Consider the following 17,006-nt stretch of genomic DNA (forward strand, 5'->3'; position numbering starts at 1 on the left):
AAAAGGAGGAGGTTATCAATTCGGCCGGTATGTTTTTTTTTTTTATGTATGTACACCGATTACTCCGTGGTTTCTGAACCGATTTACGTGATTCTTTTTTTGTTCGATGCGGGATGGTGTCGAATTGGTCCCATAAAAATTTTATTCGGATAGGCCCAGTAGTTTTTATTTTATGAGCATTTTTGTCTGTATTTGTAAATGTTGCAAGTGCAAGTTTGAAGTCGGTTGTTTTTAACGCAGTTATCACTTGTTTTTACTTTAATTATGAAAGAATTACTGTAAGATACAAAATTCCTACTTCATACTACAATAACATAAAGAGCAATAACATTTTTAGCTACTTATATTTAAACATTTTAGAGGTTATGATGGATATAATGTTCGTAGAGCAGTGGTGGCTCAGTGGTGAGACCTCGGACTTCGAATCGATAAGTGTTGTCAGCCCTACATAATTTTCGCATATTTTCAAGTTTTCAAGTAAAATATAACACGAAATTCATTAAAACCACGAATAATTAAAAAAGTAATTACCTCTAAATTCAAGCGAAGTTATATATTTGAGAACACTAAAGAAATACATAATTAAAGTGAACTAAGTAATTTCTTTGCCATCATTTATCTAGACGTCCGCTTAGGGTTGTCACAGAGAAGTTTTACATTTATAAAGAAATTAAAGGGTTCTACATGTTTTGGCTTGAATTAATATCATCGTCGTAACCATAACAACTAACTGTTTACCTAATTAATAAAAACCTTCAAAACTTGAATTTTTCCTATACCTAGACAGTTTATAATTTAAATAAATATATTACGTATTGAAAACTTTTTCAATATAATATATTAGTAAATTGTAGAAATCAATAAGAAAGAAACAATAGAAAAGTATTTGCACAACCCGTAGAAATTTTATTTGCCCATATAGTACTTCTTTTTTCATGTCATTCATAACGGTTTTTATAAAAATAATTATGAATAAAATCTTCATGGCATTTATAAAGGTAATTTCATTATTAAAAAAAAATATACAACTTAAATTCATCGACATCGACAACCCTATCTTGTAACTACATCACTAATTACTTCCCGGCTTCACTTCATTTGTCTAACCCGGAGCTTTCACGATAAGCCAATTCCGTGCTTTCAATTATGTGAAAATTACATCAAATACGGTACAGTACTTACAGCCCTACCAAATTCTATTTGACAGATGTCTCAATAGAAGTCTTGATACCCTAATTGGTTTTAAGTTTATTATATTTTAGAAAGTGTTATTAATAAAATGTTTTACTTATGTATTTAGTACCTACTACTAATATTATAAATGCGAAAGAGGGTGTGTGCCGAGCACACGTGTCAGAAGTGAAACTTCTTTAGGCGCGTTGAGAGTAAAATTTTAAGGTCGCGTATACCATACTACCTTAGATTAAGGATTGGTCTCCGCGCGCGCGCTACGACTAGATACCGCCCCACCTAAAAACAATAGCTCTGTGAGTGCGGCAACTCATTTCTGTAGTGTGTGTTAGGCAATTTGTAAAGACGCTAGTGTGTGTGAAGAATTGGGCTGCCAGCTACATAAATTTTACCTCATAAATGGGAAATCTGGCATCTTGGAAAGAAGTTTCAAAAATATTTTTTTCATCCTGACCTGGCCGGGAATCGAATCCATGAACATGTGACTCAAATCCACTTGCGACGCTACTATACTATAGTCACAAAGGTTGTTTAAAAGTAAAAAAGCGGAAATAAAAAAAAAACATATTATATGAGTCAGTTAAACATGGTTAAACAGAAATAAATTATTGTATTATACTTTTTTATACATGTGTTAGTAATAGTATTGAAAAAAAAAAGTTCAAATTATTGCTAAAATATTTCCTCAACCACGTGTATTTTTTTGGATATGCAATACGGCAACACTGAATGGCGTCGTATTTTCGTAGAAAAATTTTTCGAAGTAAAGGAGAAATTTCGAATAATACGATACTTAGTGATGGTACGTGATCCCAGTGTCTTTCATATTTTTTGTTGTATTATTTTTAAATAGTTTTATGACACAAATAGGCATTTTACTTCAGATTTTGTTCAAAATCTTTATAAATTATCAGTTCACCCTCTCCACACAATGCTTGTGACACGACTGGCTTGGGTACGCCGAATTCGGCGTACTATAAGTTGCCGCATTTTTCAAGTACGCCGGCGGTATCTAGTCGTAGCGCGCGCGCGGAGACCAATCCATAATCTAAGCATACTACCTACTAATACCGTCACGTCATGTTACTCCAGAGTCCAGGCAACGATTTTGATATCATTGAATCTTGCCAAAGAAGTTTCACTTCTGACACGTGTGCTCGCATTTATAATATTAGTAGTAGGTAATAAATACAATATTAGTATTTCATTATCTGTGGCAGTACATGGTATTATGAGATCACTTACATAAGGCAACTTTCATACTTTCCCGCCTTTTTGCACCCGTGTGAATCACACACAATGCACTTTGTTTATCAATAGGTATTACGTAGAAATTAAATACTAGACTTATAACATGTTAGAGGTAACTTTCTTTGCTATATAACGTGTTATTTATGTACTTTAGTTCAGAGAAGAATTTTTAAGGCATCGAAAAACTTCGATCACAAGGCGGGATTCGAAGAATTCTTTTTCGTCGTTTCTCCGCTAGAATTAGGTAATTTAGTATAACCAACATCGTCTAACATTTATTTGATGGAATAATTTCGCAAAAAAAAAAGTTTAGCTAAAGTAGGTATTACATTTACATACATTCAAAGTTACAATAATACTAGCTGCTCCGCGCGGTTTCACCCCCGTGACTCCTCTCCCGTTGGTCGTAGCGTGATTATATATAGCCTATAGAGCCTTCTATACAGGGTGTCCCACTTTCGGTATACTAAGCGCAAAGGGACTTGTAGTTTTGCATACGCTGAGTACGTAAAAAATAATTATAAAATTCCAGACGCATTTTTTTTTTAAATAGAGGAATTCTTAAAATTCCATGTGTACACCCCCAACAAGCAAACCGCCCAACTTTGCCACCCGCATGTGAGCTATCGTTTAAGATTATGTTTTCATAGACAAAATACTCACATTAGCGAAGCGGTATATGCCGGCTGCGCGAAGCTAGAGACGAATACATGGATTTTAAGGAAAAATTTAGCAAAAAATTTTTCGCGTAATTTTGTTATTTAAGTATTTTTTATGTGATCAGTGTATGCAAAACTACAAGTCCCTTCGCGCTTAGTATACCGAAAGCGGGACACCCTGTATAGCCTTCCTCGATAAATGGGCTATCTAACCCCCAAAGGATTTTTCAAATCGGACCAGTGGTTCCCGAGATTAGCGCGTTCAAACAAACAAACAAACTCTTCATAATATTAGTAAAGATTAAATGACTTAAATATTAAGACCTTGATTTAATCACAAACAACACTTATTTTTACTTACACGGAATTAGGAACACGGCTTTCCTTCATTTGCATGCACGCAATTTATACTAAAATGAATAATTAATTTTATATAATAACTTTTTAATTTATTTTTCTTATAACTAATATAGGTAACAAGCATATTTAAGAGTAGCTAAGTTACTTATATAATTAAATTATATGTTTGTTAGCAGTTTATTTTACACAGTTATGTAAGGCATAGGTAGTGTTATACGTACTATGTTATATGTATTATGTTTTTATAGGTGATATATATATATATATGAGATATATATGATAGCAGGGGCGTGCACAGAGTTTTTGGACAGGGTAGGCAGAAATATTGCAATGATAATAAGTCATAAAAACTAATATTTCATATATTGCAGTACTGATATTTGATTGGAGATACATAGTATTTCCGCAAAATAATGGAAAACATATCACGAACATAGGTCATATTATCTATAAAATAATTGTCAAAGTAGGTATGATATCCTAACTAGTATTCTATATTATGTAATTAATGATTAACTTTACCTTTGTGTATTACAAATTCCGGTATAGATCCATTTATAGATCGGCCTTTTTCCTATCACTCTCTGTTTGATAAAAGTTTATTCGTAAAACAAAAATAAGAATTTTTCGTTAAATTAGGTATGCCTTATTATCTTACAAAATACACTGATGATATACATAATCTATTTAGTTACTCTCAAAACACTTCACTTGCAAATTGTCGTAGTAAACATTATTAATTTTCTCAAAAAACAAATTTAACCTCAAAGTAAACGTTTGTTATTTCCAAAACAAAACAAACGAATGATGATACTATTTGCAGATGGTCTTTACCGCTACAAAATTGTATACATTATCACACTTCTTAAATAATTGGTCGCATATTCAACTTCAGTTTCGACTTTCGATGTAGTTCCGAATTCGGTTCGTACCTAATTCGTATATCTTCGTAAAAAGACACTGCCTACCTTGTGTGTTTGTGTGCGTGGTTTTATTACATCAGTGTGCCGTGTTTATAGGCACGCACACATATTAAATATGCGTAGACACGCAGAGCACACATATAAAAACTTAGACACGGATAGTTTGTGTCTTTGCCGTCCCGTGACGTACTGGGTCCTGTGGCGGCGCTAGTGCAGCGCATGAATAGTGACTTGAGCCGAGCCGGTGTTATAGAAATTAGATAATAATGCTACCAAAATACCGATAGATGGATCTAAAATATATTTGAAATATATTTTTATTTCATAACTACATTGCGCAATTAATAAAATTTAATGACGCTGTGAATTTCATTTATGCATATTAAATATTGATCAGAGTTTGGTAAATGGTAGGGTAGGCAGTGTCTTTATGTCTTTATGGAATGCACGCCACTGTACATGATAGCCTATCTTTGACAAATCTCTTTTAAATAAATAAATATCAAAATAAACAAGACTAATTGTATAATGAACTACAATTACCTACTTTTTTACTTATTAGTTATTACTAAGCATAGGCAAAATTTAACAGAATTATTTCATTTTCGCAAAAAATTCAAAATGAGAACATTCCTTTTATAATTCCCGCGTATTATGACAGACTATAGACAAACGAATCATACTCTAGTTTTTGCTCTATGCTCAGTGCTCACAACCAGTTCTGAAACAACAATATTAGAAAACTTTCTCTTCAAATGTACCACTGTTATTTGAACCATTAGATTGTATGATTGTTCCATTTTTGAATTCTTCGAAGCTTTTTTTATCTGCATTCCCGCTATAAAAAACGTCATTATTTTTTATAAACGGCCAGTCTTAACACGCTTATATTAGCTTCACCTGTTTGTATGTAACCGACTCCTTTGAATCGATTTTGGCTTAAAAACAGACAGATTTAATTCAAACTTCGTACACGTATCAAGGATCGGTGACAATACAATAATTTCATGAGTGTGCGTGTTTTTTAGTTTTTATAAACTAAAAATAATCCTAACCTCGGGCTTACACTCTATAGTCTATAAAGCCATTTCAAAATAGAAACTGTTTTTTTCACGAATTGAAACACATGAATACACAAACATTTTAGTTTAAAGACTACTAAAAATGACGTAGTTTTCTGTACTAGTTTTTATTTAGACATTACTTTACATCCTACTTAGTAGATAATACTTTCAAACGATTTAGTTGTGATATCCTGCTAATATTATAAATGCGAAAGTTTGTGAGGATGTGTGTGTGTTTGTTACTCTTTCACGCAAATACTACTGAACCGATTATAATGAAATTTAGCACACATATAGAGGGTAACTTGGATTAACACATAGGATAGGTTTTATCCCGGAAATCCCACGGGAACGGGAACTATGCGGGTTTTTCTTTCAAAACGCGGGCGAAGCCGCGGGCGGAAAGCTAGTTTCTAATAAAAATAGTATTTTCTTGTGTTTGATTTTACGTATGAGCACTACGTACGTACGTACATATGAGCAATAAACACATTTAAACAATTTTTAACCAATTTTCAGTCTATCTGTAACCACGCTCTCTGTAAAATGTTCGAAACGGCGATTTAAATAACATAATAAATATGCTTTCAAAATCCGTTACTCTTTAATTTTTTAATATATCCATAGGGCATAGACAAATTTATAAAACAGAATCTCATAGAGTATAGACCAATCGAACGAACATGGACCTTCAAGATTACGTTTTTTAAACAAAAAAAGGCCCAAAACGACCTGTACCTCATCGCCATCTGCTCTCTACCTGTTGGCGGCAAAAAATGTAGCCCTACGAAATAAAACAGACGTTTTGATGAAAACTATTGTAAGCAGGTTGTTCAAGGTTGAAGGGAAGTTGAATTTTATAATAACATTATATAATTTAAGAATCTATACTTAATATTATAAATGCGAAAGTAACTCTGTCTGTCTGTCTGTTACTCAATCACGCCTTAACTACTGAACCAATTTGCATGAAATTTGGTATAGAGATATTTTGATACCCGAGAAAGGACATAGGCTACTTATTACCCCGGGAAATAAGATCCCACGGGAACGGGAACTATGCGGGTTTTTCTTTGACTGCGCGGGCGATGCTGCGGGTGGAAAGCTAGTCTTTTATAAACGCTTTGTAGATATGTAAAATATGTAGTTTACTTATACAAAAAGTAAGAGACATACCTACCTCCGTCCATTTACTATTTCCGTTAAAAATGTGCTATGTGTTTAAATGTGTAAAAACACATTTTATGAATTTTAGAAATTATTCTAACTAGTGAAGCATTTTCTTAAACACAAAAATAACATCATCATTGACCTACAACCATAAAGCATAAAATGATAAAACATCAACTAAAAAATATGTTTTTTATTTCATCGCAGTCGAGTTTTTTAATTACGTAAAAAACGTCATCTATACTTATACATATTATAAAGTTGAAGAGTTTGTTTGAACGCGCTAATCTCAGGAACTACTGGTCCGATTTGAAAAATTCTTTCGGTGTTAGATAGCCCATTTATCGAGGAAGGCTATAGGGTATATATATCATCACGCTAAGACCAACAGGAGCGGAGCTACCGGCTACGCGGGTGAAGCCACGGAGCACAGCTAGTAGATTATAAAATTCGTACATACCTATGACAATACAGATTGCCATCAACAGCGGCGGAAAGTTTTTAAACTGTGCAAATATTTAATATTTATTTTGTAACTGCATTGCGGTTTTAGTGGGGATTATATATTTTTATCTGCAATTCTGTCTGTGGATTGTGAAGCGGTGAAACTATTATGATGAAGTTTCTAATTTACATTTAATTGTATTATCGACGTAATACATCTTATATAGGTATTATATTCGATTTCAAATACATACTTATAATATGTTGAGAAAATGAACATGAAATAGGTACATAGGTGAATTTGAAATGTTTGATTATTACGTTAAAACAGCTAAACACATACGAATTAAATATTCAGAATGTACATAATCTAAAGAACACAGAGTAAAAAAAAATAAACTTCACTATGTTAAAAAACTGTCATCTCTGTGATCAACTCCATCAATATGAAGAATCGTTCATCAAAATCTATTCAGCCATTTAGAGGTTACAGTGGTATTTCTCTGTAAAAAAAATGTGTGCGTGTGTACACACGTAAGAAGTGAAACTTCTTCATGACCTTATTTTTCAAAAAATAATTTACTATATGCAATTTCACAGATATACGTCGAATCACGCGTGGTAGGGACATCGAGATATATGTAGGTACTACGGGTAGGGATAAGAAAAAGATGGCGCGTAACGAAAAAATGTTACAATAAAATTTTTTCCAACCCCGATAAAGAAGTTTCACTTCAATAAATAAACGCACATTTCTTTTACAGACTTATAGAAACTTACGATGCCTATAGAATCGATGCGATGGTGAAGAAAGTACCTACTATAAAACGGAGTTCAATTTAACTGCTGGTTAGGAACTACGGTTAACGAATGTTTGAAGTTTAATGTGCGGTAATTATATTTGATAGATCTAATTTTATTGCTCTTTGATACGTTTTATCCAAATTCAAATTGGTTTACGTTCGTCAGATAGAAAAAGTACTGGGCATTTTTTTTTATTTATTCTCTGTTTAAACAGTAGTTTCCATATTTTTTAAACGAAGGATGCACGTAGTTTTTTCCGCGACTAAAGCCACGAGACAAAACTAGGTAGTTTTAGTTTCGTCCTTTCTTTTTTAAACCTAGACGTAGTTTGTTCCGCGGATAAAACCACGGGACACAGCTAGTCAATTTCCTTACTAATCTACTTTTAACCATTTCAATATGAATAGAATATTACAAGCAAATGACCGCAAATGGAGTGACTCATATCATAATTATTCTAAGCACGAACTTCGTATATTCGTCATATTGGCATTGGCATTCCATTGAGTGAATAAAATTTGTATGTCTGTCACTCGGTTTAGCAGAAACTGCTAAAATTGCGTGCGTTTTTTAGTTCATGCAAGTTATTCCTAACTACTTTTAAAGTAGAAGACCTGTTATTCTAAGTTTAGTATTTAGAAGCACAAATAAGACATTTTACCCTACCTTAAAGGCTGTTATCTACTTCTTTAAAAATAACACTATAACGTTGGGACACAAGACATTTCTGAAACAACCGGCCTATTCTAGACAGCTCTCAAGTCTATGTAGAAGACAAAAGTTCAACGACATTCCTCCACCAACCCACACTTAGCCATCTTGTAGATTGTAGCCCAGATATCAAAAGACAAAAAAGCCTGAATGAAAAAAGGGCGGTAGTTACACGGAAAAGTCTAGAAGCACTATTTAATTCACATAAGCAAAAGCTATACCTATGTCGTAATATTATTTCAATATTACCGGTTTACTGTATTATAAAATACCAATAATTCGCATATAAAGCAAAAAATTATCCAACCATCACACAGTCTAGTTAAATACCGCTAAAACCTGTTTGAAATATTCGAAAGGATCCCATTCACGTAACGATCTAAATTAACCATTCACAATTTTATTTCCACGTTTTTAACACAATATTACACACGCTAGAAACACTGGCCGTTATACATTTTTTTAAGAAAAAGGATCGAGTTTGAAAATAGAACACAATAAACCTGAATCGCGTGGGTACAGACAACAGAAGAAATTTCGATAAATGCAACGATAACAAAGAAATAGATTGTACCTGATAATGACGAGTTCCCGGCAATGAGTCACAAGCACTTTTTGTTGCACAAAGTTTAATTTTGAACTTTGAAAACAGTATTCTACGGCTGAACGCGGCACTGCCACACCTCAGAGCACTTTCAAAACCGGTTTCAAACGGTCACGTAAAAGTAGTTTGGGAGCGCGATGACGGCCGACACAAGTACCACCCGTGAACGTTACCGGCTGACTGACGTTTGGAAAAAAGTTAAGCGATGTTGCCAGGTTGGCGAGTTTCATTTTGAACTGGAGTTTTGTACTGAATTATTTTAACTTATAAGAAATTTTAAAAGAACAATCTAGGTATTATTATGTATCATGATTCATGCGTAGTGTGTATGCATACAGAAGTTATAAGACATACGAAAATATAATCTTCTTTTCAATTTAAAGCGTACTTATAATAAATTAAGGCATTATAATATGTCTTTTCTATATCTACATTTCTCAATTCTTTTATATTTTGTTTTAATTTTCCACAAGAACATATCAGACGATCCTTCTTTATACAAATAACAATTATTTTCATTCTTTAAGTAAATAGAAACATATTTTATTCAGTTTTATTCGTGAATGAATCACTTCACAGAACTGTTTCTTCTTTAAAAAATCGGCATGATATTAGGTAATTAGAAGTACTCAGTACTAATACGTAATATCGCGAAGTATTTAGATGCTTAATTGGTAAATAATATTGCAATTACTATTTAATTAACAACAAACAAACCGCCGAAGTATTAATTTACCACTAGAATCTTTAATTAATTTCACTTTAACATTGTAATTAATGTGAAAATATAATAGTAATTATAATATGTTAAAATCCATCGAAACTTTTGAAGTAAATTACTTAATAAGGAATGGATTTGCTTTTAATTATTCATTTAGTTTAATATTAATTTACAAATTACAAATTACCTGTAGATGTCCTATAAACGATTCCGTGGCAATCGGACTTAAATACTTGAAAAATATACTTTTTATTAATGTTTATTTATCAGTAAAAATATCTTGATACATGAAGTGGGTAGGTATACAGAACTGATACAGAAGTTTTTTCATTATTCTTAGAGCACCTTCTTGTGGGTACAGTGTACACCAAATTTCTGGTAGAAACAATGCTGAATAGCTGCCACAATAAAAGTTACATATTCTAACAATCAAAAAATATTTCATGCTTTTTTTATAGGTAGGTATGTATACTTTTGTGTTTTTATTTGGTGTGTGTAATGTTAATTTGCGTAAGCATATTTCTCGATACAGAACTAATTAAGTGGTGAATCATATACATATAAACTGTTAGCGGATTTGATACATAACATGTACAAAAGGCATTAAATTACTATATGACTCATCAATAAATTTTATACCTGAAAAATGAATTACTCAATATCCCTATATAAGTTTGATATTTTGAATACTGGTATCACCAAGCCACTACTTTCATCGCGTTCGGACAATATCGCGCGCGCTCGGCTGCCTACGCTACGGTTCACAAAACCACAGAAATGGTCAAACGCGCCTATTCACTTAAAAAAAATACAAAAGTAGAGCGTCTTTTGTTACGCAGCTTCATTTAGTGAAAAATTTTAATGACGATCATGTGCTTGATAGACGATAGTTTTAAAAATAAGCGCGAACTTTTACAAGTACGCGCGTTTTTTGAACTTGGAATCTATTGTTTTTTTTAGAAAAAAACGCGCGACTTACCATAGAGTCTGTATAATATAATTTTTAAGTTTTTAAAACTAATCTAAACTTGATCTAAACGATAGTCTTATAAGTGACTCACGATAATTGCATAAAAAGTATCAAATGTTAAAACGTGCACATTCGCGCGCGTTTCTTTGACCGTTATTCTTGTTATATTTGAAATTGATATTCTGTAAACGCATTTAAATACCGTTTAATCATCTCCTATCATAATTTTTTTGTCGACTTTTTATCATTTCAGAATCACTCGTCGACTTTTTAATGTAAGGCGAAAAATACAGCAAGTGCAGTACCTATACAAATTACGAAAGTATAATTAGGTATAATGTCACAAAGTATAAAATTTTCCTTTTGAAGCCCGCAGGACTAACCGGAAAGCAGCAGCTTTAAAAAAATATCAAAATCGGTTCACTCAGTCGAAAATTCTGAGGTAAGTAGGTACCTAACAAACCCAAAAAAGGAAAATTGAAACCTTCTTTTTTGAAATTAGAAAAAAAAAATCATTCGCCTATTTTAATTTTTTTTAACCAGTTTCAAGAAAGGAGTTTTGTTACAAACACTGTTCTCAAGAATTTTATATAAGTAAGTACACCTACCTATTGCATACACATAGAGACGCTTAGTAGAGACGTTATTCAGTTAATTAGAATGAACTGAAACAACAAATGAATGCTAATAAATTATGACAGGATAGAAAGTTCCTTCACTAATTATACATATTTAGGTCTACTTTCTACTTGCTCATTCGATGAACAATATAGTGCTCCAGTTTTATTACTTAGGCTTAGTACCTACTTACTTATAACAAGGTAAATAAATATATATTTCAGTCTTTAATTATTTTACTATCCTAATGCAAGCGAAGATAAATCTTGAATTTTAAGAGGATTAACTAACTGATAATTTTCTTTTATATTTCTACTAGCGACCCGCCCCGGCTTCGCACGGGTGCAATGCTGATACTAAATACACTACAGAAAAACTGTGAACGTTGTATATAAAAACATAGCGGCCCGCTCCGGCTTCGCACGGGTATAAAATATATAGCCGAGCGGCCGGCCGGTACCGCCGCAAACGGTACGTCCCGCAATTTTTTAATCTGTAATATCTTCGAAAATATTCACTTAAATCATACGGTGTGAAGGGCCATATAGATCTATATTAAATGAACAATGTATTCAAGGTATTTAATTGCAGTATTTAATTGCATACAACAGGCTATGGCTGAAAAACAGCGGTGAAAGCACTGGCCTTTTAGTCATTGCTTCCACCATATGCTGAGTCCATAGCCTTTTCGTAGTAAACTGTTATTTTTCTTGTGTATTTTTTTTGTTTATGTGTTTGATTTTTACTGCGAATAAATTCTTATTCTATTCTATTCTATTCTATTCTAATTGGTTAAGGATTAATGCTGTATTGGTTAAAATCGCTTCGAAAATTAGCTATTATTTGTCGTAAAAAGTAAAGGACAAACAAAAGTTATTGTGGGTTATCCATAAGAGATAGACATATACCATCGCGGATTTTTTTGTAGACCTTTTTAATGTGTATAATACTTAGTACATTATTTCGAAAGGTTCAGCCTGCGTTTGCAATGTAAGCGGAAAAAATGTAATTTTTTACGACATCACATTAGAAACCTCAAAAATAACAGTACTTCTCCACTATGTAATGGATGTTGTTATACATATAAACCTTCCTCTTGAATCACTCTATCTATTAAAAAAAACCCCATCAAAATCCGTTGCGTAGTTTCAAAGATTTAAGCGTACAAAGGGACATAGGGACATACGGACAGTGAAAGCGACTTTGTTTTATACTATGTAGTGATAGGTAGTTACCTAACTACTTCAGTACTAAAATTTATTTATTTTTTAACAATTTCATGTCCAAGCCAAGTTAAAAATATTTATAGGTATACAATAAATTAAAATAATTAATCCCACACACATAAGGCGGCCTTATCGCTTATCAGCGATCTCTTCCAGTCTACAGGGATTAAAAAGGTAAAATAAATCTTAAATTACATGTTATCATTAAGCTTTAGATTTCGTTCTAGTGGTATGTTCTTTTGTTTGTTTGAGTGAATCCGCTAATCTCCATAACGACTGTTACAAATTCAAAAATAATTTTTGATTTAAATAGTCATTTGGTTATCGAGGAAGGGTGTAGGGCTTACAGAATTATATTATCTGTGATGCTATATCATAAAGTTAACAAGTAACAACCAATAGGAGAAAAGAAGCAATGCAAAAGCGGGAAAAAGCTTTTGCGACCAAACCATAGACTACAGAGTTACTAAAATACCAAATGAAACTTTGCGTGGTTGACCCAGTACCTATTATAAAACTTTTCTTATCAACACATGCACATGCAATCAACCATTAGTCACATAATGACAAACATACAATAAGTACAATGGAAAATAAGCATAAATCCGGTGATTATAACAAGTACCTATGTGCGTCACAACACAATCTAGCCTAGGTTTAGTCATGTCTATGACTATTTCATTTATTCTGTCATTATCGTGGTTAGCTAACAATTATTATATTTTTTTATTATATTTACCCAACTATTTCCCTATTATTTATTAGCTAGCATAAAAGCGTAGTAAATTGAAAATTATGTCCATACTTTATGTCCGTGCGAAAGACGTGGCTTGGAATCTTTTGGAAATTATTCGTAGCCCTTAGAGCATTAAACCAAAGTCTATTGAAGTAAAACTTCTATAAGCGTGACGAGAGTAAAATTTCAAGATCGCGTCATGGCATTTGGCAATACCGTCACTTCATGGAGTAAGGCGTCATCGCCTTACTCCATGAAGTGACGGTAAACGCCTCCATGGTGGAATCTGGTAATTCTATCAATGATAGACCTAATTATGAGCAATCTATCTGTACCGGTCACAAGTTGCACTTGAGAGTTTTTTGGAAGAAAAAAAATAAAAAGTTCAAGTACCGTAACTACCCCAGCTGATAAAATTAAATTCCCCGTAAACGCCTCCGTGGTGGAATCTGGTATTTTTATCAATGATAGACCTAATTATGAGCAATCTATCTGTACCGGTCACAAGTTGCACTTTTGAGTTTTTTGGAAGAAAAAAATAAAAAGATCAAGTTCAGTAACTCAAACTGCCCTAATATAATATTTTGACAATCGATTCCTCCTAAAGGCTTCCATGGAGGAATGTGTTTATTTTACCAATTATAGACCTAATTAAGAGCAATCTATCAGTACCGGTCACAAGTTGCACATTTGAGTTTTTTGGAAGAAAGAAATATTTTTTGATCGATTGATGTGTAGTATGGGGAAATTGTTTGAGCCAAAATCATTTTTTACTGCGTATAACTCAGAAACGGTAGGATATAGGAAAAAATGATTTAGGTACAACTTGTAGATAATTTTATGGCCTTTCAACTTTTCCTTGAAAGCTTTTCTCTAACATGTACCGTTTTTGAGATTTAAGCGAAAAATGAAAAAATGGACCCTATTCCCCCCTCCCCCCACTCCGGGGCTCCTCCTAGTGTCCCGGGGTTTTAGTATGTTTATTACCTAGGGACTCTTGACATGTTTCCGAAGAAACATCTTACGTTACTAACTCACGCACTCTAGACCCCCCTTGGAGGGACTCATTCAATGGACTATAAAGCTAGCTACTAGTTATTCTTCTGTGCCTATAGCCACACTATAGCCTTCCTCTATAATAAATTTGGTCTAGTCTTACATTGAAATAATTTTTCGAATCAGACCCATTCTTTCAGAGATAAGCACGTTCACCATACTATACAGGTAAAATAAGAATAAGAATATTTTAAAAATAAAACCCATTTATTTGTCAGTAATCATTTTATTTCTGTAAAAAATACATGTAGGCATATTGTAAAAATATAAGTTTTATTATGCTTAAATACTACGATTTACATGATTATAATACTAATATAGTATTTAAATCAAAAGGACATGATTAAAAAATATGTACAACTCAATAGTTAGGAGCTTATCAAAGTTAGCACATCAAAACAGTAGGTATGTACATAGATTCTAATAAAAAATTATTATTGTACAAAATTGATTTTTGATAAATGTACATTATCGATTTAAGTACATTTAAAACAAGATTTTTGTACAGACAGCTTTTCATTTTAATGTTAGTTAATTTCATTTTACCATTGTATGACAAAATAAATACAATATTTACAATTTAAAAAAGAAATACATTTTACAAAAATCTTCAATTATATCTCTTCACAACTACATCTCTTAATCCTATCCTATCAACTAAATTGACAAGACTTATTATTTACAAAGACACAACCCACTAAATAATTAAATATAATATTTTCTTTTTTCTAAAACAGGCTCATCCGTTCAGGAACTGCAATATTGCAGACAACAATACAGTTTTTATGCAATAAGAGTTATAAAGAGCCTATCTCATTAAAACTCAATTTTCATCATCATCATCACTACATAGTATAAAACAAAGTTGCTTTCTCTGTCCCTATGTTCCTTTGTACACTTAAATCTTTAAAACTACGCAACGGATTTTGATGCGATTTTTTTAATAGATAGGGTGATTCAAGAGGAAGGTTATAGTATATAATTTATTAGGTTTTAGACAAAGCGGGCGAAGCCCCGGGCGGTAAGCTAGTGTAAAATATGATAGAAACCCACTTGGTTTTCACCTGTCCCTCTTCACCCTCAAAACAAAGCATTCGCTTTCAAAGATTACTTCCAAATGGTAATTTTTACGGCAAGTAAGATAACTCGCTACTTCTTTTAAATATCATCTGAGTTCTGTAAAGTGATCATCCCTTGATATTCCATCTCCTTATACATTATATCCTGGTTTAGAGTATGTAACGTTTCTTGGAATCTTTGACGTAACGCTAAATTGTCAATTCCAGATATTTCATTCTGTGTTCGTTGTCTTCGCTGTTTGAGTTCATCCAGTTCTGCTTTTAATTGCTCTATTCTGAATGTCATGTTGTCTTTGTCGCGAGAATACTCGTCTTCTGAATATTCCATCTGGCTTGGTGCGTGTTTCGTTTTAGCGAACATTTGTGATTCAAATTCTATAGGATATGTTTTCTGTTCCATTCCGAGCATGCTGTTGTCGGAAAGACGGCTGTAAGGTGATAGACGGCTTTCTTCCATTTCGACGTTGATGTTATCGTCTTCATTGTCACTATCGCTGACTGCGCCTCCAAATATATCAACAACATTTGAAGTTTCTTGTTTAGGTTTCGCGACCTCCTTTTTAGGTGCTCGTTCCGCCTTTTTCCTCTCTGGTTTCGGTTTAGGAGTACTTGTTTCTGGTTTATGGTCATCCTCTTTGACCACCTCCCATGTGACGCTCACAGCTTCGTTGTCAGCTCGTAATAAGCGTTTTACTTCTTTTTCTATTTCTGGCGCTTCTGCGTATTTCTTTTTTAGCGTTTTTCTGAAGCGACGCTTGCGCACGTTTTTGGTTGGCGGTGTTATGCCATGTGGATACAGAAATTTTTTATCTACTTTGTAAGGGTCTTTCTTTTTAGGTTTAGTTGGTGATTCTTCTTCAAGAGGCTGGTCAGCTTCTTCCTTGCATATCATTATTTGACAAATATCCGCGGTTTTATAAAAACTTTTTGTATCGATGGTTTTCAGCGATTCTATTATTGTAGGCAGGTCTTGGATTTTAGCGTGCATCAGCCAGTGGTCAAATCTTACCTCGCCTGTCCTCATCTCGTTATCAACTTGTATTGTTAAGCGATTTTTTAGATTTTCACCAGATTTCAGAACTTCGCGTAATACTTTCGCAGGCTCCTCTGGTAGTCTTAGAATAAATTGAGATTCGAGTTCTACAGGATATTCAGGTTCTCGTTTGTCTCTATTCATTTTTAAATACTGAAAATTAATAAATAAAATACGTAAACAATAAGAGATGCGACAACAACACGGAAAATTCGCGAAGCTTTTCCTTTCAAATGACAGATGACTGATAGTAGATTATGTCAAAAGTGAATGTGACAGCTAATGACTGGCAATAGAAGCTATTCAATCAAGCTTAAATATCTGCATAATTTATACTTAAATTTTTCAAAGTCTACGTTTTGTTTTTAATATTAAATGAGATTAAA

The 17,006-nt window shown here is 33.0% G+C and overlaps 2 protein-coding genes across 5 annotated transcripts in view; both read right to left on the bottom strand.

The window, feature by feature from the left end:
* The window catches only part of LOC149895658 (fasciclin-3-like), a 109,980-nt gene extending 100,603 nt beyond the window's left edge, over positions 1-9,377 (bottom strand). For all 4 annotated transcript variants that reach the window (XM_090118518.1, XM_090118517.1, XM_090118519.1 and 1 more), the window contains exon 1: positions 9,152-9,377. The gene's annotated coding sequence lies outside the window, so the exon portion shown is untranslated. The remainder of the gene's footprint in view (positions 1-9,151) is intronic.
* Positions 9,378-15,575: 6,198 nt separating this feature from the next.
* LOC149895660 (transcription initiation factor TFIID subunit 7-like) lies at positions 15,576-16,862 on the bottom strand. The gene has a single exon (XM_090118564.1). It carries the CDS (start codon positions 16,762-16,764, stop codon positions 15,667-15,669), a length of 1,098 nt encoding a protein of 365 aa, XP_089974690.1. The 5' UTR covers positions 16,765-16,862; the 3' UTR covers positions 15,576-15,666.
* Positions 16,863-17,006: the final 144 nt, after the last annotated feature.

Source organism: Colias eurytheme, chromosome 30, assembly GCF_061535395.1.
Source record: "Colias eurytheme isolate Ceu_HAF_F1 chromosome 30, ilColEury1 Martin Lab GWU primary, whole genome shotgun sequence".
Taxonomy (NCBI): Eukaryota; Metazoa; Arthropoda; class Insecta; order Lepidoptera; family Pieridae; genus Colias; species Colias eurytheme.

Coding starts and splice junctions, on each gene's coding strand:
- LOC149895660 (XM_090118564.1), bottom strand. CDS start 16,764: ATGAATAGAGACAAACGAGAACCTGAATATCCTGTAGAACTCGAATCT.